The sequence below is a fragment of the Balaenoptera acutorostrata genome, chromosome 2 (genome assembly GCF_949987535.1).
Source record: "Balaenoptera acutorostrata chromosome 2, mBalAcu1.1, whole genome shotgun sequence".
NCBI classification, from domain to species: Eukaryota; Metazoa; Chordata; class Mammalia; order Artiodactyla; family Balaenopteridae; genus Balaenoptera; species Balaenoptera acutorostrata.
This window is the reverse complement of record NC_080065.1, coordinates 154,293,432-154,316,893: the sequence shown is the minus strand read 5'-3', so window position 1 is coordinate 154,316,893 and position 23,462 is coordinate 154,293,432. Positions and strand designations below refer to the sequence as shown.

Here is a 23,462-nt window from a genome sequence, read left to right as displayed (position 1 = left end):
TTCGTTTCTGTGCGAGGGCTTTCTCCAGCTGCGGCAAGCGGGGGCCACTCTTCATCGCGGGGCGCGGGCCTCTCACTATCGCAGCCTCTCTTGTTGCGGAGCACAGGCTCCAGACGCGCAGGCTCAGTAGTTGTGGCTCACGGGCCCAGCTGCTCCGCGGCATGTGGGATCTTCCCAGACCAGGGCTCGAACCCGTGTCCCCTGCACTGGCAGGCAGATTCTCAACCACTGCACCACCAGGGAAGCCCAGGATAATTCTTTGTGGTGAGGTTGTCCTGTGCATGTAAGATGTTTAGCAGCATCCCTGGGCTCCACCCACTAGATGCCAGCTGCAAGCTCTCCCACCCCTCCTTCCAGTTCTGACAATCAAAAATGTCCCTAGGGACTTCCCTGGTGGCGCAGTGGTTAAGAATCCACCTGCCGATGCAGGGGACACGGGTTTGATCCCTGGTCTGGGAAGATCCCACATGCCGTGGAGCAACTAAGCCCGTGTGCCACAACTACTGAGCTCACGTGCCACAACTACTGAAGCCCGCACGCTCTAGGGCCCGCGCTCCACAACAAGAGAAGCCATTGCAATGAGAAGCCCGTGCACCGCAAAGAAGAGCAGCCCCCACTCGCCGCAACTAGAGAAAAGCCCACGCACAGCAACAAAGACCCAACACAGCCAAAAAAAAAAAAAAAAAAAGTCCCTAGACATTACCAAATGTCCCCCAGGGGCCCAAACCATCCCTGATTGAGAACCACTGCTGTAGGGGACATTAGCAGGCCCAGCCACCTTCAGTTCCAATCAGAGGCCTCCAGAGTCTGAAAGGGCCCTTGGGCCACTTCCACCGTTGGTTTGTTTTAGATTTCCAATTAGTTAGAAATTAAGGGAGGTCCAAATGTGGTTAGACAAATGACAGTATATTTTACACGTTTATATTCCACAAAGGAATGTGTTTTAGCACATACACAAACATGAGTATCTTTTCTGAGAGGACAACACAAGTCTAAATGCAAAGCCCTCTGTGAATGGGAGGCCCAGGCCAAATGGCATGTGGCGCCCTCCCGTGACATGCCTGGGTCCAGGGCGGCAAGAAGGCACCTCCCCGAGACCCCGGCAGGCAGCAGGCAGAGCTAGGGAGGCCCGGCAAGCATCCATCACTCCCAGGCTTATTTATCATTCAGCCAATCCTCCGCAATTACTGGGGATGGAAACGCTAAGAGGAAAGGGTGGAGCAGGTGGCTGATTCATTAAACAAGAGGATCTAACACATGAGCTCGAGTTGTGTGGGGACTGAGCAAGACAGCTGAGGGAAAGCACCGCAGGGCTCACAGACTGCCGGGGACGGCTCGGCAGAGGGTGAACATCTGCTACAGAGGGAGCTGGGGCTCCGCTATGGAAGGGAGCGTGGGATGGGGAGCAGCGAGGCAGAGAAAAGAAGACAGAGGCTGGGCGGGCACGGTGGGAAAGGGAAAGCCGGCTGGCTGGGCGCCCATGTGCTGACCTGAAAGACTGCACTTCTGGGGGCTCCTTACAGCTCTGGCCTCGAAGCCTGTGCACGTCCTTGGCGGCCGACCTCATCATCTTGTCTGTCTGAAGCTCGCCCCTGTGCTCTGCTCGGTCCATCTGGAGGGCAAAGTGAGGCAGTAGACAGTCCTTAGGGTCTCTAGAAATGGGTCAGCCACGGAGGACTTTCTAGCACAAATAAGGAGTCTGCTGCAGTTAAAAGGTTTGAGGGTCACAGAAGAGGCACCCTGACGCTTCCTGTTCCACCATAGGATCCTCTTTATCCCGAACAATGAGGGGAAGTGATCCCATCATCTGTCAGATGGGACAGGTTTTTGGGGCCGGGAAACTGAATACCTGTGTGGATCTGTCAGAAGTAAGGAGACAGGGGCTACCAGGTAAAATGTGTGCTGCCTCTCTAATTCTCAGGGCCACCTAAGAAGGTAAATTTTTAAATTACCTCTATATTACAGATGAGGAAACTAAGGCTCAGGCATGTTAAGAAATTTCTTTAACGTCAAACCACTGAGAAACGGTGGAAACCCAATTCCAAGTCATGCAGTTGTGCTCAAGGGCTTTAGGCACGTTACACCCTTCCCTCCTGATACAAACCTATGGAAGCACTTTTGAGAACAAACCAGAGAGCCCTAAAATATCTATGTTCCATATACTTGAAAACACTGCATAAAGATAGAATTTTGGTCAATGAAGCTACCATTTAAATGGCTTTTTAATAGAAGCTCAGACAGTCACAGTCACAGATGTACTTTTTTTTTTTTTTTCTATTTAAAAGGTCAGGTTTTCTTAGTTGGTGCTTTCTTAAGGTAGGGCACATATGCACTTGTTTTCTTACCTCTTTTTGCCTTGGCTACTAGGAAGCGCCAAGATAAATGTAATAGACAACTACCATTAGATTAGGGATATATTTATTGCCTTCTCTTCCTTAAAACTTCCTCTAATTTTCTATTTTCTCTTAATGCTATTATTATAACTCTATTATAAGTACATTAGGGTATAAGTAATAAATAAGAAAGAAATAAACATTTCTGGAACTTCTGAATTACCAGAGTCAATTTGAACCTCCCACATTAGTCCAGACCTAAGAAGCCCAGTACCACCTTCCTGCTCTAAGTTATCGTCACCTGCATTGAGAGCTGGAATTTTAGCTAATGGCCCTCCCAACAATCCAGGCAGGCACCCTCCGTAAGGTGCTCTTGCACTGCTTGGCTGTGTACAGAGAAAACTAGCAAAAGTCTATCATTTCTGCCATGGACCGTAATCCTGGCAGGTATTATAGAAATGGAGTCGAAGGTGGCCTCTGTGTGTTGGCCCTATGGTATTTATTTCTTCACCATAGTCCGGGATCTCAAGAGCCCACTGGTGCCAAAGTCAAATTTTTACCCATCCAACTGTTTAAAATGAAGCTCAAATAAGAAGATTTTTTAGCTGTTTAGAACCTGCCTGTTTTGCATACCCCCTAAAGCTGCACCCAACATCTGCTAGTCATAGATAAGATAAACCCCAGGGCTATAAGAGACCCCAAACTGCTGCTGCTTTGGTGTTCTCCAACCCAGAGACTCCTCATGGTGCTCTGAATGACATCATCTAGATGCCTGGGTCCCGTTTCCAACCTCCTTTCCCCTGCCCTCCTCCTCTCTAGGTAGTGGTCCCAGAACAGCTGCCTTTTGAGGGGGGGATGGGCATTGTCATGCAGTGAGGGACTTGCCCCAGATGCAAAGTTGTGAAAGCAGCAGCCACTCAAATTAAACTCATTGTGTGCTCTGGCCATTTTGTGGTTATATCTTCTTCCTTGAGCAACTGCTGAAATCCCTCAAACTCACTACACTAGGGCAGGGACGCGAGCAGGCTTATATTCCCAGGCGTCTCCCTCAGGACAAAGCCCTGCCAGGAACCGCTGCTTTCCCATTTGGAAACACCTGCTCTGCGGGACCGCATGGGCAGGCACTGGGGCAGGTCAGCGTTCTGTATTTACTCTGTTCAAGCGTGTGCCCCAGCGTAGATTTGGTACCCAACATGTTTGATGAAGGACCACCTGGAGGAATAAACGTGTGAATAATAAGGGCTTGCACACATAAACATGGGAATGCAGCAAAAGGTCCTGGCAGCCAGGTAAAGAGTTAATAAAGTTTGTTGGGCAGAGGGATTCCTGGATATCTTTGCTGATGGGAGTGAGGGGACCTAGGAACACTCCAAGTGTGTCACAGGGCTGCAGGACCCGTTCGAAGGTCCGGCCGGCCTCCCTTGCAGCAGTGCGCCCTCTGCACAGGCGGAGCGCCACTCACCCGCTTCTCCAACATCCTCAGCAGCAGGCGGAAGCGCTCGTCCTCCCGCAACCACGGTGGAAGCTCTTTCTCCCCGTGGCTCTTGGCCTGTTCCAGCTGCTCCTTGAGCTCCTTCAGCACCGAGATCTCCTGAGTCAGCTGGCTGTGCCAGGTCCTGGTCGCCTGCAGGTCCAACTCGAGGTCCAGCGACGTGCGTGGTAGGCGCTCGGCACGCAAGGATTTGACAGACAAAGGCTACAGAGGTGGGGATGGTTTTTGACCCGTTATTACAGGGCCGGGTCTAGGGAGCTCACAAGACCCCCTGGTCTGAACCTCAGATACCCTCCCTCCTTCGTTCATCCGCGGGCTTCCGCTCCTTCAAAAATGGGGCTCTCTCTCCCCCTGGAGCCCGTCTTGATGTTTTCCATGTCTACTGCTCGTATTATTGAGCATTTTTATGTCCCAGGCACGGTGCTAGGTGCTTTACTTCTGTTACCTCAGTTCATTTTCACAACCCTGTGAGGTCCTGACCGTTATCATCTGCACAGATGAGAAGGCTCCCAGAGGTTAAATCACACAGATTAAAAGCAGTAAAGCCGAGATTCCATCCCAGGAGCCAGCTCCAGAACCTACCCACTCACTCCCTACACGGTGCTGCTTTCCCTACTCACAGTGTCCTCAACATTTACCCCCTCCTTTACTGGATTCTTGTCACTATCCTGCTCTAAAGCTGTCTCCTCAATGCAGGTCTGTTCCCCATGCATTGACTTTGTGGTCCTGTAATGGACATCTATCGTTTCTGCCTGTTCAGCTTCCACGTCTCTAGTCTTATTGTAACAGCGTCCTCATCTTCCCTTGGGGATCCACTCATCTGCCATAGTCAATCCATCTGTTTCACATGGGGGGCTTCAGGGATAGGAATGTGACCTGAACCTGGCCAATCAGAATCTCAGTGATTGCTTCAGGGGTGAGCATGTTATCCAAGCCCAGGCAGTACCATTCAATTCTGGCACTTCTGCTGAGCTACTGGGAAAAGAGGCAATGTCTTTACACAGAGGTCGCTGAGCCAGCAAGATATAAACCTAGAACTGATCATGGTCGTCTTCACCAGCATATGGGGTAGCCCTGTTTAAGAATTAAGCCATCTAGAGAGAGCAGTGCCATGAGAGGGGGACTGAAGCGTGATGACATTGGTTCAGCTCCTGGATCAATCCATGCCTGAAGTCAGTCCAACATCCTAGAGTTTTCCATTAAATGAGCCAATACATTCCCTTTTTCACTTTCAAGCTATATTTGAGTTGAGTTCTTCAGTTATCTGTATGTAAAAGATCTTGATTAACTACAATCATTAACTCTCCTATCAGAAAACACTAATCATTAAAAAAGAATGACTAAATGACTGTGAGAGATGGAGTTCGAAGATGGCTCCCAAGATTCCTACCTCCTAACACACAAGCCCTGTGTAACCCCCTCCTCTTCAGTGTGGGTGGGACCTGTGAATATGATGGGCTACCACTCCTATGATTAGGTAACTGCAGGGAGTGAGTCGTAGGATGTGCAGGGGGAGCAGGCGGGAGCTTCTGCAGCTGCAGCATCATTTCTCCAGGAGTGGATCCCAGAACACCTGCTCCAGAATCCTCCGAGGAGCTTATTAAAATGCAGTTTCCAGGGCCCCACCCCAGCTGCCTGGATGAGACAAGTCTGGGAGTGTGGCCTCGGAACCTGCATCATCAACAAGCTCCCAAGGAGACTTGGTGCTCCAGGGACTGTAGCACCAGCCAGCCACAGCAGACGGGGTGGGGCTGGGGTGGGACATCCCTGTCACTTAAGGCCATGTCCACGTTCTCCGGCAGCCAGCGCTCTCTCCTTTCCGGGTGCGCCTCTTCTGCACTGCCTTCCTTCTCCTGCTCTCTCTAGTTCTTTCTGGAGACTTGGGTGGGGCGGGGTGGGGACAGGCACAGGACCACTCTCCGTGTGGGCTGTCAGCAGCAGGCCCGCGGGAGATGCGGAACAGCTGCCCCTGCGTGGGGCTGTCAGCACCCTCTCCTTTCTCTGCACTTTCTCTTTCCCTTTGCTCTCTCTGCTTCTCTTTCTGACATTCTGGCTCCTGGGTTTCTTCCAGTTCTGCAAGCTCGCCAGAACTACTGTCGAGCCTGCGTTGAAAGGCCAAAGAGGGGAGGGCCACACCGCACCTCCTGCAGCCCTGACTGGTTGGTGAAAGTCCCTGTTGGGAGTTGGGCCATTGCCTAAGACGGCCCCATCCTGACCCCTCAGCCAAGTCTCCGTAAGGAAAGGCCAGATTGCTCTGCGGGGACAGCTTGTGGCCTCTTCCCTGCGCGTTTCCAGCTGGACTGAGAGAAGCCCATGGGGGGCAGCGGAGTTGGGGGGGGCGTCCGGCTTCTCTGCCAGCAGGGAGGCTGTCAGGACCTGCAGCTGCCCAGTCAGCTAGACGACACACACCGAACAGAGTCCTGCCTGAGGCAGGCTCCCATCGGTGGCTGTGACGTCTTGGGTTGATTAGTTCTCAGTGACTCTGATTCCTACCCAAGAAAACAAAGCCAAGTATGCACACTCCTGATCTAAGCCTATTGGTCATAATAACGATGTTACATTGACCCTCTGGCACTTTCCCCAGCGCCTCCCCAGGCCTTACAGTTTACCAACTTCCATTTGTAAATAGCCCCATGCTTGCGAGAGCGACTTTCTTCCAACCAGTGGCTGAGGAGAAACGGTCCGGCGTCAGGGGATGTGTGTGCCGGACACGTGGCTCGGGGAAACGAGGGAGAAGCAGGTGGACGCACAGCTCCGAGGTGATCGCCTTACCCGCTTCATCCTGACGCTGCGCCGCTCCAGGGAATTTCGAACAAAAGGTGGCTTCTTGGACAGGGTGGAGCTGTCACTGTCACTTCGGTTCAGCTGCCAGAGAAAAGGCGTGGGAAGCTAATGAAGCTCTAAGTGCATGCGGAAAGCCCACTGGGGCCTGAAGCATGGTGGGGTCCCCGCCCTCAGCCCAGTCCTTCCTCTCCTTGTTCCCCGGGGGCTGCAGGAGGCAGGTTCCATTCAACCTTCCTTTTCTCTCTCGGTGAACATTCACTGAGTGTGTACTCAACGATGCACACCCCTACGTGCCAGCCATGCGGTATCTCATGTAACCCTTCCAGCAACCCGTGGGGGAGGAGACGGAGGGTTAGGGGTTACCGAACTTGCTCGAGGTTGGAGAGCTGGTAGCCGCAGCATGGCGGGGTTGACACCCGACAGCGTGACTCCAGGATCTACTGACCTCTTGACCTCCCACGCTAAGGCCTATTTGTATCAACTCTTCCCTGTTGCCCCGAGAGCCGCCTTCATGGCTCAAATGGAGCCCCTGTCAAGACTGACACATACATAAAAAAGCAGCCCACAGGCAAAGCCTCGGGGACCGTATCCCTGGAGAAGATGGGCCAGACACGCTCTGCGAGGGCTGTGCCGATCACGGCTCTCCCCTCCTCAGAATCCTTCAGTCACTTAGTGACATGGACTCTCCCCAGAGAGCTAATGTTCCTCATCCATAGCCAGAGATCAGGGCTATGGCCAAGGCGGATGCTTTTCCACTGACAGTGTGTGTCCCCAGGGGGAGGACCGGAGAGGGAGGCGAGGATGGCAGCACATCCCAGGACGTGTGAGGCGGGGGCTTCTCTCCGGAGTCGTATTTCCAAGTCACTGGGATCGCCACAGGCTGATGCTAGAGTCTGCTTATTCTGGCAGCTGTCAGCTCACCGCTGCAGGTCTCTTCCGAGAAGCTGTCCACATCGTCATTTTTGTGGTTATTAATAATTATTAGTGATAATGATATTAATAGTCCTGCTACGTTGATGAAATAGCTACTACACCAGGCAGAGGCTCCACCAGAATGAGAAATGAACAACAGCAACCATAACAGCCACATGGAAGGAGCCCCTACTATGTACCATGGGCTTTACTGACAGTTTCATTGAATCTTCAAACAATCCTAACTGAGGGAACTGAGGCCTGGAGACATTAACACACTTTTATAAGTCATGCAGTAAGCATTTCATTCATGTTCAGTGAAATGTTCTGGTAAGCACCAGAACAAGAGTTCAAGGTCCCGTCTGTTTGACTCCAAGGCCATGTCCTCTTCTGGCCCCCAGGATGCACATAGGGCTCAGAGATGAAATGAATATACAGACAGAGGGGTGGACCATCTTGACTGGGGTGGATTCATACAAATAGATGGGCTGGATATCATATCAGAAGGGGGATTTATCCTACAATGTTTCAATCCATAGGTGACACTCACAGAATATGTGTCATACCAACTAGAATATGTGTCAAGACAACTGATACTTAAGTCATAGCTGGTTTTTTTTTTTTAATATTTATTTATTTATTTGGTTGCACCAGGTCTTAGTTGCAGCACGTGGGCTCCTCAGTTGCAGCAGGGGGCTCCTCAGTTGCAGCAGGGGGCTCCTTAGTTGCAGCAGGCGGGCTCCTTAGTTGCAGCTTGCCAGCTCCTTCGTTGCGGCACACAGGCTCCTTACTTGCGGCACGCATGTGGGATCTAGGTCCCTGATGAGGGATTGAACCCAGGTCCCCTGCATTGGGAGTGCGGAGTCTCATCCACTGCGCCACCAGGGAAATCCCGAGTTGTAGTTGTTTATGTGCTAAAGACCATGTTATAAAAAAAGCGATGAAAGCTACATTAAGTCCTTGAATTTAACTTTTTCTGAAGGATGTTGTAATGCATTTGATCTCAGACATGGTAGAGTTTCCATCTGATGGCTAGGGAAATTGAAGAGCAGAGAGGTGAAATAATTGGCAGTCAGAGGGAGCTACAGGGAAATGAGAATTTTGGAATGACTGTATCCTTCAGGTCAAAGTGAGCCGACCAACACATGTGCCAGCACTGCTGATAAATACGTAGGTGTTAAAGACACAGGGGTTGCGGAGAGCTGTGGGGAGTATAATATACCGTCTCCACCCCTCACGGATTTAAAGTCCAGTGGGGGTCCCAAGCCCAGGAAACTCACCAGGTGACACAGGCCATGCTGAGGACCAAAGAAGGGAGACACCCAGCAGAGGGTACTTGATGTGCAGATGTGTGGCATCAGGCCAGAAGGGACTGCTTGTATTCAGAACAAAGTGCCCCAACTTTCTGCATATATGAAATGGGATTAATACAGCATGCCTTGCAGGGCTGTTTGTGACATTAGATGACACAGGAAAATAGGGATTTTTTGGGGGGGTAGGGGGTGCTAATCTAATTACCATCCTCTTACGACTCTTGGTGGGAGATGAAGCCCACTTTCCACGAATGAAGCAGAAAGTACCAGAGTCTTGCTTTCATGGCCTGCCCTGTAGCTAGAAGCAGGCACGGGACTAGACTCTTGACAATTAAGTGCAACTGCTCTGGTCTTTGAATCACAGCCTGGTTAGCTGGACCAATTCTCTGTCACTGTGCCTCTTGGATTTAACCAGGCCATTCTCCTCTGCTCCATGAGCATCCGTGTTTCTTGGTTTCTCAGGGAGAAGCCCTTAGTGGTTGAGGAATGGCCGCAGCGGCAGTAGCCGGAGCTTCCCTGGCCTCCTGCAGCGGTAGGAGTCTGGCGGAGGAATCGGTGCTGAACCCCAGAGGCAGTGGCACAGCCAGCTGGGACCACGTTCTACAGCAGCACTTGGGGTGTCCTCCCTTGACTGTCTTTGTGGTATGATTTTGGCTGTGGTCTGGCTCGCCTTGTTCCTGCCTGATTTCTGAGGTTGGTTCTACAGCTTTCTGACGAATATGTGAACTGCTCAATTTCCTTTCCAAACATTTCTTCCCCGCATGCACTGCTCACAGTCTGTTTCTATTGCTTGCTATTAAGAACCCTGACCAGTACAGGACTTGGTACTGGGGAGTGGGGTGCTATAAACCGCAGACCAGAAGACAGGGAGCTGGCCGTGTACTGGAGGTAGGATGGGGCACAGCACAGACAGCAATATTCCCTGTTGGGAATTTGAGAATGCTCATTCTGTGGGTGAAAACCAGAGGGATACACTTGTTACTTGTTGTATCTCGAGAGACAGACTGCACGCCTATAGAGTTTTAAGGGAAATGATAGGAAAAAAATTTAGAATGTTGTACCATTGGCTACTTCTTGTAGCCTTAAGTAAGAATCTACAAGAAACCGATAAGCTTGGGCTCAAGTGTAGTCAGAAAACAAAGAAGGAAAAATATACAGCTTTGCTAAGAAAGACTTTTTCTTTTTTTTTTTTTTTTTCTCGTTTTTTTGGCTGCACCCCGTGGCACGTGGGATCTTAGTTCCCTGACCAGGGATTGAACCCACGCCTCCTGCATTGGAAGGCAGGGTCTTAACCACTGGACTGCCGGGGAAGTCCCAGAAAGGTCATTTCTGCCTGTGTCAGGTGATCCATGCAGAGTAGGAATTTTTTAATCTGCAGCCCTGCAGGGCTGGAAACTGGTCCAGATAATAAAATATGGGAAGGGCCCAGCATAGTGCTAGGTGCGTTAAAGATGCGTAATAAATGGGACTGGAGCTCTTTGTTATTCAAGGATGCCAATCCTGAAAAAGGCCACCTAAAGCGAATCCATTTACCCAGGAGACCAGAATTTTATTGTAAATATTGGGGAAAAAAGTTTGAGTTTTTAGTTGGAAAAGAGAAACACTTTTCACAAGTTATATTTCATATCTTCCATTTGACAAAATTACAACTGCATTCTAAATCCTGATGGCAAAGGATGAATCAAACACTCATTTCTTTTGGTGTGATGTTTCCAACAAGTGACATTCTTCACTTTGTGTTTGATTTCCACTGCACGTTCATAAAGTCGGCAATTTTGCCAGAAACAGATTATCCATTATCCTAAGGGCTTTTCTAAGTCCTTCAAGTTATTCACATTTGAAACATGGACTGGATTTTTCTCTTCTTCAGCTGTGTGCTGGCTTAATTGCAGGATTCTTCACTTGTGATTCACGAATTCCCTCACGTTAAAATCACATTCAGTGACTGCAGGAAACCCTGTACCTTTCGCAAGATACGCAGCTACATTGCAGGTGCTCACATTGTCTTTTCAGATGCTTACAAGCTCAAATATTAGCTAGAGACTTGACACAGATGGGAGAAGTTTACGTTATTTCTGGGAGGTATTACAGGGAATGTTTTGGGGGGACTAATTTGAAAAGTAGCCACAATTTCAAATTAGTGAAATTGTCATGTTATGAAAAAATTACCTCCCCTACTCAAGCTTATAATGGGAGGCCTTGGATACCGAATATCAGATATTGAACCCCCCATATCCCCTCCCCCTCCCCATAACAATAGGCAGGTGGGTGGCAGGTTGACGAGGTGGGGCAGGTTCCACGGGCCTTTCGTGTGACAACTTATTGGCACACTAGGCAGGAAGGTTCTGTTTATGCTTCTGGTTATTGCTGGTTGGTTCTTCATGGTAGGAGGTAAGGAAGGATGTCGACATGTCATTTGAGCATCAGGAACAGGGTCTTGGTTTCTGTAGCCCCAGCAAACAGCATGACCCCTCAGACGGGGTAGATTAATTGGATACCAAGGCAAAGGGATCAGGGAGCCAAGCCTACTGCACGGCTTCTAAATCCAGCGGGGCCTGCAAGAGCAGGTTGGCAAGTGAAATACGTTAAAGAGGGCCAGGTGGAGGCCACAGTGAACTTGAAAGCCCTGCCCCTCCACCCCTCCAAGGGCAGTGGCCCTCACTGCTCAGCTCCAGCCAGCTGTGTCTGTGACAGAATGTGTAGCCCATGGGGCCAGACAGTCCCTTTTTTTCCCCAAGAGAAACTGGAATTTTATTTGAAACCTCTTCATTTTTAAAAATTTTTAATTGAATTTCCGAAGTTTTCACTGTTAGCAAAAAGTTCGATTAAAAAAACCCCTAAACCCATGACCAAGTAATAACAGGTCTGTTGCTATTTTGTAACCTCAGGCTGCACGCTGCAATTGCCCTGGAAGGGGAGGAACTGCCCGCCCATCAGGAATGGTGAGGGTCAGTCTGATCTCAGCAAGGGGTGTGACAGGGCAGGGCATAAACAAGGAGGAGGGGAGAGTTGGTTGGAATTATAAAATCACTGGCCCTGTATTGGTTATGGAGGCTTTCCCAGGCTTTAGCTAATTCAATCCTTAAAGCAACCCCATAGAGTCGGTCTGTTAACATTATGAGGAAACAGGCTCCGACGAGGACGCAAGGTGAGCGTGATGGGAACTTGCACCCAGAACGGTGTGAGAACCAGGGCTCTCGGCTACTGGGAGGAAGCAGGCGCTCTGGGGGAGGGAAGCGCCACACGGTTGCTTACCCGGCACACGTACTGGCTCTGGGGGCCCGGGGAGAAGGTCTTGGAGCGGATGATGGTGCTCCCTCGAAGAAATGGCCCTGGAGATGGCGCACCCACCCGGCGGTCCTTGGGCCGCACCACCGTGGGAGATGGGGCCGGGGTCTCCGTGTTGGTCTCTTTGTCCACCTGAGGAAGAGGTCACAACTGTGAGGCCACCGGTATCCGCAGAGTCTCAGCCACCCACCCTGAGACTCATGGGGCACCCTCCGCAGCTGCTCCCCACCCCTGTCACCTTGCCTCTGGTCCTCAGTCACAGCCAGGGGCTTCCGCGGCCCCAGCCCAGCCAGGACAGCGCCCGAGGCCCCGAGTACTGGCCCCCAGTCCTCCCTGACACCTGTGGGCTGGGGCTAGTGGGAGATGTTCAGTCCCCTAACAAGCTCACGTAAGCAGCAGAGGTACCTCACCCGCCGAAGTCCCGGACTTCACACCCTCAAGACCGACCGTATTTTAACAAAGCCGTAGCCAAGGCCTCCACGGCCCCAGCCAAGAACTGCAGATGTTTTCATGGAGTTATGGAGGCAGATCTCGTTATCTAAACTAGGTGATCAGGTTTTCTATTGTCCTTTCATAGTAGTTACCAGCAGAGGTAAATAAAAACACCCAAATGAAGGGCCTTGATTCACCAAAACAGGACCTTCATGTGACTTTGAAAAAGGCACCCCCTTTGGCTGGAGAAACTACAGAAAGACTTCCCCTTGGTGCGGGGCAGTCAGAAGGCAGGCCCAGGTTCTCCTCTCACACCCCCGCTGCACCCCCCACCCCGCCAGGGGTCAGGCACCTTTGTGCAGTGCACAACCTGCCTCTCCAGCCCCACGTGCCCAGCTCAGACACAATGGGTCACTCTACTTCCAGGAGTCCTGCAGGTCAAAGAACATGGAGGTCTCTTTGGAGCGTGAAGCCTGTTGTATCATGTAACCCTAGTGCAGCAGGGAAGCAGGAGGCGAAGGGAACTTGACTAGAACCTCTTTCCTATTGCACTTTGGGCAGACCCAAATGGAGAAATCCATTCACTCAAAATCTTAGAACCCACCTGCCAGGTTGGTATTACTGTGTCCATTTTACAGATGAGGAAACCAAGGCTGGAGAGGGATGAAGTCATGTGCCTAAGGCTACACAGCTAGGAAGGAGCAGAGCTGGCATTTGAACCCAGACCCACCTGCCTGCAAAGACTGATGTCTGCCCAGAAAACCGGGAACTGCAGAGGGCGGGAGAGATGAGGGGGATGAGTCAACTTTTCCTGGCTTACTGTCACCGAAATGACCCCAATTCCAGGCAGGGACACTTCTACACAACCTTCTGCAGGTCATCCCACTCTGAAGGCCTGTCCCCTGATGCTGGAGCATGAGACTTAGCCCCGAGCCTTTTCTGATTGCCCAGGTTCAACGATTGAGGGCTATTTCCCCAAGACAGCCCTTCCCGTGTCCCCAGCCCTCCCTACCTTTAGCGCTGGGCACTCATCCATATCATGTGAGGCTTTCTCAGCGAAAATGTCCTCTTCCCCTTCCCCCTCTTCCTCCTCTTCCTCCTCCTCCTCCTCAGCTGCTGTCTCGTTCTCGCTGGTCCCCTCCTCGCACCTCCTATGACGACAAGGCACTTTGATCACCCACAGCACCCACTTTCATCTGTTCACCTGCCATTTAAGTGCATCCAGGGCAGGACTTCCAAGCATTTTCAGGATTGAGGACACTTTTTAAAAAAATCAATTTTAGTGAGGTATATTTTACATATAACAAAATGCATTTCGTGTATAGTTTGATGAGTTTTGACCAATGTATACCCCTGTGTAACCACTACCACACTCAAGATAAAGAATGTTCCATTACCTTGAAAGGTTCCCTTGTACCCTTTCCCAGTTAAACTCTCCCCAGCCCCAGCCCACCACCGATCAGCTTTCGGTCACTAAAGATTCAATCTGATTTTTCTTGTATTTCATAGAAATGGAATCAGACAGTATATGCTCTTTTGTCTCTGGCTTCGTTCTCTCAGCATCATGTCTCTGAGATCCATCCATATTGGTGCATAGTATCAATAGTTCACTCCTTCTTATTGTTGAGTAATCTCCCATTGGATGGATAGACTATACTTTGTTCATCAGGTGATAAACATTTGGATTGTTTCCATTTCTTAGAAATTATGAATAAAGCTTCTATAGACGTTCACCTACACGTCTGTGTAGAAATAGGATTTCATTCCTCTTGGACGTTGTATTAGTTTGCTAGGGCTGCCATAACACAATACCACAGACTGGGTGGCTTTAACAACAGAAATTTATTTCCCACAGTTCTGGAGGCTTAAAGTCCAAGATCAAGGTGTGGGCAGGTTTGGTTTCCTCTGAGGGCGCCCTCTGTGACTTGTAGATGGCCACCTTCATGCTGTGTCCTCATGTGGTCTTCCCTCTGTATGTGTGTCCCTGGCATCTCTCTGTGTGTCCAAATCTCCTCTTCTTATACGAACAGTCACAATGGATTAGGGCCCACCCTAACTTTAACAGCCTTGTGCTAACTGAATCGGCTCTTGAAAGACCCTGTCCTCAAAAACATTCATTCTCTGGTACTGGGGTCAGAGCTTGAATATCTGAATTTTGGGGAGACACAATTCAGACTATTACAGATATATATATATATACACATACCTAGGAGTAGAATTGCTGGGTCAAACAGTAAGTATAAGTGATTCAATGTTTTTCCCCTGTGGTTATACCATTTTATGTTCCCACAGTAATATTATGAGAATTCTGGTTCCTCACCTATACTTGGTATTGTTAATCTTTAAATTTAGTCATTCAACTGAGTGAGTACTCGTATCTCGTTCTGGTTTTAATTTTCACTTTCCTGTTGAGAATATTTTCCTGCATTTATTGACCATTCATATTTTCTTTTGCAAGGCGTCTGTTAGAATTTTTAGCCCATTTAAAAATTGGGCTGTCTTTTTATTACAGAGTTGTAAGAGTTCATTATATATTCTAGATAGGAATCCTTTGCAAATATTTTCTCCAAGTCTCTGGCTTGCCTTTTCCTCTTCTAAATGGTGTCTTCCAAAGAACAGAAGCTTTTGATTGTGATAAAGTCCAGTTTATCAGTTTTTCTCTTTAATGGTTTGTGCTTTTTACGCCGTACCTAAGAAGTCTTTGCAAAGAGTTTCTCTGGTAGTTTCTTTTAAAAGTTTTATAGTTTCGGGCTTCCCTGGTGGCGCAGTGGTTGAGAGTCTGCCTGCTAGTGCGGGAGACACGGGTTCGAGCCCTGGCCTGGGAGGATCCCACATGCCGCAGAGCGGCTGGGCCCGTGAGCCACAATTGCTGAGCCTGCGCGTCTGGAGCCTGTGCTCCGCAACGAGAGAGGCCCGCGCATCGCGATGAAGAGTGGCCCCCGCTTGCCACAACTGGAGAAAGCCCTCGCACAGAAACGAAGACCCAACACAGCCAAAATCAATCAATCAATCAATCAATCAAACATACGCATCTGATTCAAGATCCTCATTAAAAAAAAAAAAAAAAAAAAAAAAGTTTTATAGTTTCAGCTTTTATGTTTAGCTCTATGATCCATTTCAGATTAATTTTTGTCCATGGTTCTCAAAATTTATTTTTTTCTATATGGATAGCCAATGGGGTGGCTGTACCATTTGTTGAAGAGACTTTATTTTTGGTGATACTCTTCATAATTATCCTTTCTCCTTGGACTCCAGGGTTGGAAGGAGTTGGTGTGACAAATGGACGGAATTTGTTAATTAGTAATTTATCACCATTCCCATCTTTACTTTTCAAAGACATACATAACCACCAGGCTCCTGATCAGCATGAGATAGTACTACCATACTGAGCTGGAGGAATTCCAGCCAAAAGCAGAGAATTTGACACCTAGTTAGCTGGCTCAGTGAGACTGTGGATAAACATAAAATCTCCCTTAGGATTTTCCCAACAGGGAGAACAGATCTTGGCTCTCCATCCCCAGCCCTGTGATGAAAACCTCCCTTGCACTTAGATGGGGACTATCGCTACGGAGGGGCTTCTCCCCGCTGGCCTCTTTTTTTTTAATTTGGTTGCACCGGCTGTTAGTTGTGGCAGGTGGGCTCCTTAGTTGCAGCACGTGGGCTCCTTAACTGCGGCTCCAGGGCTCCTTAGTTGTGGCTCGCCGGGTCCTTCGTTGCGGCATGCAGGCTCTTTAGTTGTGGCACGCGAGTGGGATCTAGCTCCCTGAACAGGGATCGAACCCGGGCCCCCTGCATTGGGAGCGCGGAGTCTTACCCACTGCGCCACCAGGGAAGTCCCCCCCAGCCACCTTGATCTACTCATAAAAGAGCCATTAAACACGAGTGCTCTCAGGGAGCATCTTGGTGAGGATTGTGTAGATGTCACATCATTAACCAGCATGGACTGAGGGCTTAATGAACCGCAGGTGCTTCGCGGAGGTCTCACAACCACACTGAAAGACACTCTTGTCTCCATTTTACAGATTCAAAAGTGGAGGATCAGAGAGTGGGGAGGCCTTGTCCAGTGTCACAGGCCACTCAGTGATGCAGCCAGGTTTCCAATCCACGTTTGTTCAATTCCACGAAGCGCTCAACCACTAGGGAAGTCTCTTCTTTGTGACTAAGAAGCTGATCTAAGTATTTTCCAGGAAGGAAAAAAAACCCAAAAAACCCTCAATTGTAAAGAGAAAAATAATTAGTCACATCTTTGCACCCTTTGGAAAAGTGGCCAAAAATAAATAAATAAAAATTTTAAAATATATATCTGATAATATGAAGTGAGGGTTTGGGAAAAAGGCATATCCCCGTGGGGAGTGTTAATTAGAGCAGCCAATTTATACTCTGAAGTCAATTGAGCAGCATCTGCTAAAACAAAACATGTACATATTCTTGATTAAATACTCGTCAATTATATTGTATCAGAGAGGATGTAGCTTTAGGGGTACTCTCAATCACTGCTGGTGGAGCATTTACTAGGACAATCTTACTTGAGAATGATTCTGCAGTGCCTGGTAAAATATAAAACACACATGCCCTGGGACTCAGCTAGGCCACTTCTCAACCTCTGTCCTAGACAAACACACACAAGTCCCCGAGGAGGTAAATACAAGGGTTTTCACTCTAGCATTGTTTGTGATTATATTCTTCTATATTTTCTAATCCTCTAAGAGTTTTGTTTTGCTTGTGGATCTTAAAAAAAGATCGAGTCTTCTGATTATATGCACTAAAGAAACCTAAACAAATAAAAGGAGGGAGTAACAATGACACCCTCCTTTGGGCCTTGGGTGCCGAGGGGGAAGGAGAGGAGATGAGCACGGAGGGCCAGTCTCTGGAGCCCTCCACTCCAGAGCTGAGCGGGCACAGCAGAGCTAGTTAACATTCCAGGACCAAAAGAAGCCTCCAGTCTGGGGGGAGGGGGCTGCAGATGGATTTACCCCAGTATAGCAGCTCTGGGATTCCCAGCCCTCTTTGTAAGTCAGTGTCTGGGGAAGTTTGAATGGCAAGGGGTGGGGAGAGAGGGGGCCACAAAGGGAGAGAGAACAGAAGGTGGTTGCTAGGAGATGGCGTGAAAAGTCTCAACATAAGCTTGGAATTTGGCGGAAACCACTGATCTTGTGCCAGGGTTTTGGAAGACAGGTCCTGGGCCTATTTCCGGCATCAGACCTTTGCAGTGTGCCAGAGAGAGGGAGAGAGAGGGAGAGAGAGGGAGGGAAAAAGACAGGAGAAAGAGAAAGGCGTGGGGGGGGGGGGGGTGGATGGAGGGAGGGAGGAAGAGAAAGGGAAGGAGAGGAGAGAGAGAAGGAGGTGGGGAGGGAGGGAAAGGGAAGGAAGCGGGAAGACACAGATGGAGTGGGACAGAGAAGGAAAGAGAGAAACTGAGACCATTTAGAGAGAATCCTAAAACGTACGAACATACAAAAATTCAGGAACCTTGCCCTATTCTTTATCACACGGAGGAAGAGAAGAGGAAGAGAGGGGCCAGCCTGGGGGCCAGATCCAGCCCACTGCCTATTTTTTGGACAGTGCAAGGTCCAAGCTATGAATGGTTTTTATATTTTTAAATGGCTGAAAAAAAACATCGAGAAGAGAGTGAAATTTCATGGTGTGTGCAAATGATGTGAAATTCCAATTTCCGTGTCTGTAAATGAAGCTTCAATGACAGAATCACGGTGGTCGGTGTAGGGACCGTCTATGGCTGCTTTCACACTACGATGGCAGAGTTGAGCGGACATAACAGAGTCCGTATGGAACGCAAAGCAGACGTTTTCTATCTGGCCCTTTCCAGAAAACACCTGCTCACCCCTGGAGTGAAAGATACTAAGGAAAGACTTCATGTGAGAACATATAATCTAGGGCTGTAACAGAAGACTCGCCGAGTGCTTCCTGTGAGTAAAGGTCTGTGTTAAGCGCTCAGCATGCGTAAGTTTTTGAGTCTACAAAATTCCCCATGTGTAGTGGCTTTTTTTTTTTTAATTTTTATTTATTTATTATTTTTGGCTGTGTTGGGTCTTCGTTTCTGTGCGAGGGCTTTCTCTAGTTGCGGCGAGCGGGGGCCACTCTTCATCGCGGTGCGCGGGCCTCTCACCGTCGCGGCCTCTCTTGTTGCGGAGCACAGGCTCCAGACGCGCAGGCTCAGTAGTTGTGGCTCACGGGCCTAGTTGCTCCGCGGCATGTGGGATCCTCCCAGACCAGGGATCGAACCCGTGTCCCCTGCATTGGCAGGCAGATTCTCAACCACTGCGCCACCAGGGAAGCCAGTGGCTATTTCTTAAATCTATATTTCACAGATAGGGAAACCAGGGTTAGAGCCTGGTTCTCAGCCCAGGCTTCACCTTAGAATTACCCAGGAAGTTTTTAAACTTACTGATGCTCAGGCCTCACCCATCCCTAGAATCCCACAGGGAGTTGGATGAGTGAGATTCCAAATTCACATCTGTCTGGATTCAGAGCACATGCACTTAAGTACAACTACACACACTTCCTCCAAATGGCAAGGTTCCTAGGCTGTGCTCGTTTCCAGCTGGTAGTTACCCGTGCTGCTCCTCGATTTACTGCTAAGAATCTCTGCTGTTTCTTCCATGTCTACTACGAGCTTTGCGCTTTCACTTCATCAGTGGCTTTTCCTTCAGTCCCTTCTGATAACCCCACCCAGTCGGTGTGATGTCCCCACTTTTCAGCTGAGGATCAGACAAGGTCAGAACGACTTGCCTAAGAGTGGGTGCTCTTGAGGGCGAGGGCAGGGACTGGGAGGAAGCATGTGTGGGCTTCCGGAGAGCCGCTGACCGATCTGCTTCTCGATTTAGGCGCTGGATTCACGGGTAGTTTTGTTTCCGAAAATTCGCTGAGCTGTACACTTATGTCAACCTTGCTGTATGTACATTATGTTGCAATACAAAGATTAAAAACGCTTTGCCTAAGGCTACACAAAAAAAGATGAAGCTAGGATTTGAACCCCAGTCTACATCACTGTTTCCTAAAGTGTGTCATAAGACCCTTCTGTGGGTAAACAAGGGACTAAAGAACACTGATCACACAGCGAGAAAGCTGTGTCCTGTTCACTTCTCCTTCAGACCTGTTTACATCAAGGAGGAAGTCTCTCTTGGGCAGTAGCATGTCTTTAACATTGCTGAAACACTGACTGACCTTCCTTTTTAACAACGGGAGAGGAGACCTTAGTCTTAGAACCTTGGCAAGCAATATACCCAGCTAGACTTGAATACTCTTGTTGTATTTTCATTACATTTAATCTTCCACAGTTACCTTCTGAGGCAGACTTGGCTCATGGCCTACTCAATATCCATTCCTACTTTCTTCCTTAGTAACAGAATCCTGAATTTTGTACCAACTAAGAGACCTCATTTCCCAGTCTCCCTTGCAGTTAGGTAGGCCAAGTAGCTAAGCTCGGCCAATGAGAAGCAAGTAGAAATTGCTGGGTGGGACTTTCAGGAATGCTCCTTGGTTACAAGGCACGCAGGAAGACTCTGTTGTCTTTCCTCTTTCCTGATGCCTGCCTGATGGCTGGTGACTCTGCAGCCATTCTGTGCTTAGCAGCCTTGATGATGGAGGTCACACCTAAGGCCAGCAAAGTAGAATGAGAGAAAGAGCCTGGGTTCCCAGTAACATCGTGGGGCTGACAGACGTGCCCTGGAATGCCTTTTTCCAGTCTTCTTTTTAAGTAACAAAGAAGTAAACTTCTATCTTGTTTAAGCCCATTATTTCTGCTCTCTGTTCCTAGTAGTCAACTGCAATTCCTTACTGAGGAATCTTCTATTTATGGCAAATTATACTTATTTCCACTTCTAGTAATATAAAGCTTCCTAAGAATTTTTTTTTTAACCAAAATAAATGTAAGTTCATCAAGACAAACACTAATATTAGATGTGAACTAGCATGAGTAATTCCTGGAACACAAAATGACAAACTGGGAAGGGATTTTTGGAAACTACTGTACCAGACTATATACTGCCTTTTTGCCTGTAGAGAACCCATGAGGAGAGAGGTTCTCCATTTTCACAGAGGAACACTTCTGTTGGTTGCCCTGGTATTTGGGGATCTCATCCTTGGGCTCAGGTCCAAGCCAGGTCAGTTCCCAGGGGCACCCTCACTTACCAGCTGTCTTCCAGGGTCTGTGTGCTGCTCCTTCCCTCCTGCCTCTTCTCCAGCTCCACGGCTGTCTGTTCCAGCAAAGCAGACACGGCATCCTGCAGAGACAAAGGCTGATGGGTCCATCTGTACACCATGGGCACAGCCCCACCCAGCAGGAATCAGAGTGTGTCACCCTCCCAGTGAACGGAGGGTAAAACTGAAGACCAGAGTGGGTAAGCGTCTTGCTGTAGAGTCAAATAAATTGGAAATACAGTCCTTAGTTCTTCTAACTGGCAGTTCTCTGGAGAATAACCTCTGCATGCACAGACAGAGTTCGGAAGACAGCCAAGTTTAGTGTTTGGGTGAGACGGAATTATAGGTCTCCGGCTGTAAGGAGAGCATGGTTTAGTCAGGGAGACCATCCCATAGACCATCAATAACAAAACAATCTGGGAAGGACTATGAGAGAGATAAGTACTGGATGTTTGAGAACAGAGGCATGGTGGCAAAGCTAGCTTGGGGGCTGTATTCAGGGAAGGCTTCCTAGAGGAAGAGTCTTCATACTGAATGGTGTCTATGGTGAGGAAGCCTGTGTGACTTGAGGAAATTATTTAATGTCTCTGAGACTCAGTTTCTTCTAAAAATTACTCCACCTCTGATGTCCAGCCATCTCCAATTCAGGGAGAGGCTTTTCCTTCCATCCAGCCAGGTGCCGCATGTGCAGGAGAAGGGTGCAAAGCTGTGGCCCAGCTCACCGTGCTTTCAGGTCCTGGCATGGGGGCCATGGCTCCCGCTGGTTTGGGCTCCCTGCTCTGTTTCTTCAAGTATTTGTAGCTCAGGAGGTTGTACCAGCGAGTCGACCTCTCCCCGGACCGGCAGACCTCAGCCAGGCTGATCTGGGCGCCTCCCTGTGGAGAATGGGAAAAAAAGCACAACCAGGGGGTGACAAGGTATTCTGGGGGCAGTATGCAAAACACCACTCCAGGTGAGACAGAAGCTTCCTGGGAGGAAGAAATGGCTAGGTGCTAATCATTTTCCAATAACTCACTTGTTCACTAACTTATTCTTTCATTGAGTTGTATGGGTTCTTTAAATATTTATCAGATACATGATTTGCAAATATTTTCTCCCATTCAGTAGGTTGCCTTTTCATTTTGTTGATGATTTCTTTTGCTGTGCAGAAGCTTTTGTTTGAGGTAGTTCCACTTGTTGATTTTTGCTTTTGGTGTCAGAGTCAAAAAACATCATGACCAGGACTGATGTCAAGGAAAACAACTCAAAGCTCCAGAAACAGGGGACTGGAGGCGTAAACTGTAATATATCTATAGGGCGGAATATTACATAGCTATGTACAAAAATAAGGACGATCTCTAGGTAGTGATGTAGAGAGTTCTCCAGGCTATATTAATTCCAACAAGATAACACTCAATTTTAGGGTGGCTCATAGGCGTGAACGGTCTACCTCAGTAAACTGGATGCACTCTGACGGCATTTAAGCATTTGTTCATTCATTTACTCAACACACACCCATTTTCCCAGTAGCCTCTGTGTGCCAGGCACTGTTCTGGGTGTTGGGGATATGGAAGGATTTAAGGCAGAGAAAAATCTCTGCCCTCATGAGCTTCCATTCCAGTCTGGGGGAATCAGATAATCAATAAGTAACTTCTATATTGTGTCTCATAGAGTCTAAGATGCCATCGATTATAAAGTGTATTATTATTTCATGTACCACTAAGAAAGAAAAATAGTTGCCAATTAGACTATGACCTGCCATCTAGTATACACTGCATTTTGATTTCACAGATGATAAAATGTGAAAATAACATGTACCCTAATACCTATGATATAGAGAAATATTAGGTGATGTAAAGTGCTGCAGAGAAAATAATACAGGGAAAGTGGAGAGGAGGGGGTAAGAGAGTGGAGGGGGCAATGTGATTTTAAATAGGGTGGAAGGAAGTCGTCACACAGAAGGTGACATTTGGGTTAAGATCAGAATGAGGCGAGGGAGTGAGATTTGCCCATCAATATCCGGGAGAAGAGAATTCCGGTTAGAGAGGACAGCAGCGTGAAGCGCTGGGGAAGGGGGCGTGCGGGTGTATTCAAGGGGCAAAAGGAGGCTGGAAGAAGAGTCTTGGGGATAAAATCCAAGAGATGACAAGGAGCAGACCCTGGAGGGCCTGGGGGGCCAGGCAAAGGCCCAGGTGTTGACTCTGGGTGGAGACAGAAGCCATCCTAAGGCTTCAAGTAGAGGAGTAGCATGCAGTCATCTGCAATTTAATAGGATGCCCCTGGCTACCGTGTTGAAAGGAGACGAAGGGCAGCAAGAACAGAAGCAGGCGGATCCAGTGGGGGATTCTGCAACCACCGGGCGAGAGGTGGTAGTAGGTCAGGAGCACAGAGAAAAGTGGTTGGAATCTGGGGATCTCCTGAAGGCAGAGCTTCCAGGAGGTCCTGAAGGATTGGAGGTGGGGTATGAGAGGAAGAATGGAGTCCAGGATGACCCTGATGTCTCTGGCTTGGGCAGTGGAAGAATGGGGTTGCCTTCAGCTGATGAGATACTGAAGACATGGGAGGAAACATCAGGGGCGTGCTTGTGGACACATCACTGGTGATGGCTACTGGACATGCAAGAGGAGATGTGGATTCCGGCAGTGGACATACAACGCCGAGATGAGTGGAAAGGCCCAGGCTGGCGTCATCACATGGGATGGTGTTTGAAGCCAGGGGATAGGATGAGATCACCGAAGCAGTGCACGCAAGTAGAAAAGGGGAGAGGAGCAA

At 48.8% G+C, this 23,462-nt stretch overlaps 1 protein-coding gene across 4 annotated transcripts in view; it reads right to left on the bottom strand.

Moving 5' to 3' along the window:
• The window catches only part of WWC1 (WW and C2 domain containing 1), a 151,244-nt gene that overhangs the window by 923 nt on the left and 126,859 nt on the right, over positions 1-23,462 (bottom strand). For all 4 annotated transcript variants that reach the window (XR_009007190.1, XM_007171387.2, XM_057541178.1 and 1 more), the window contains exons 16-22: positions 21,434-21,586; positions 20,703-20,794; positions 13,567-13,705; positions 12,090-12,254; positions 6,598-6,690; positions 3,796-4,029; positions 1,491-1,612 (exon numbers count right to left, since the gene is read on the bottom strand). Coding sequence is in view for 3 of the 4 variants with exons in the window: in XM_007171387.2 (XP_007171449.2) it covers positions 1,491-1,612; positions 3,796-4,029; positions 6,598-6,690; positions 12,090-12,254; positions 13,567-13,705; positions 20,703-20,794; positions 21,434-21,586 (998 nt within the window). In the remaining variant the exon portion in view is untranslated. The remainder of the gene's footprint in view (positions 1-1,490; positions 1,613-3,795; positions 4,030-6,597; positions 6,691-12,089; positions 12,255-13,566; positions 13,706-20,702; positions 20,795-21,433; positions 21,587-23,462) is intronic.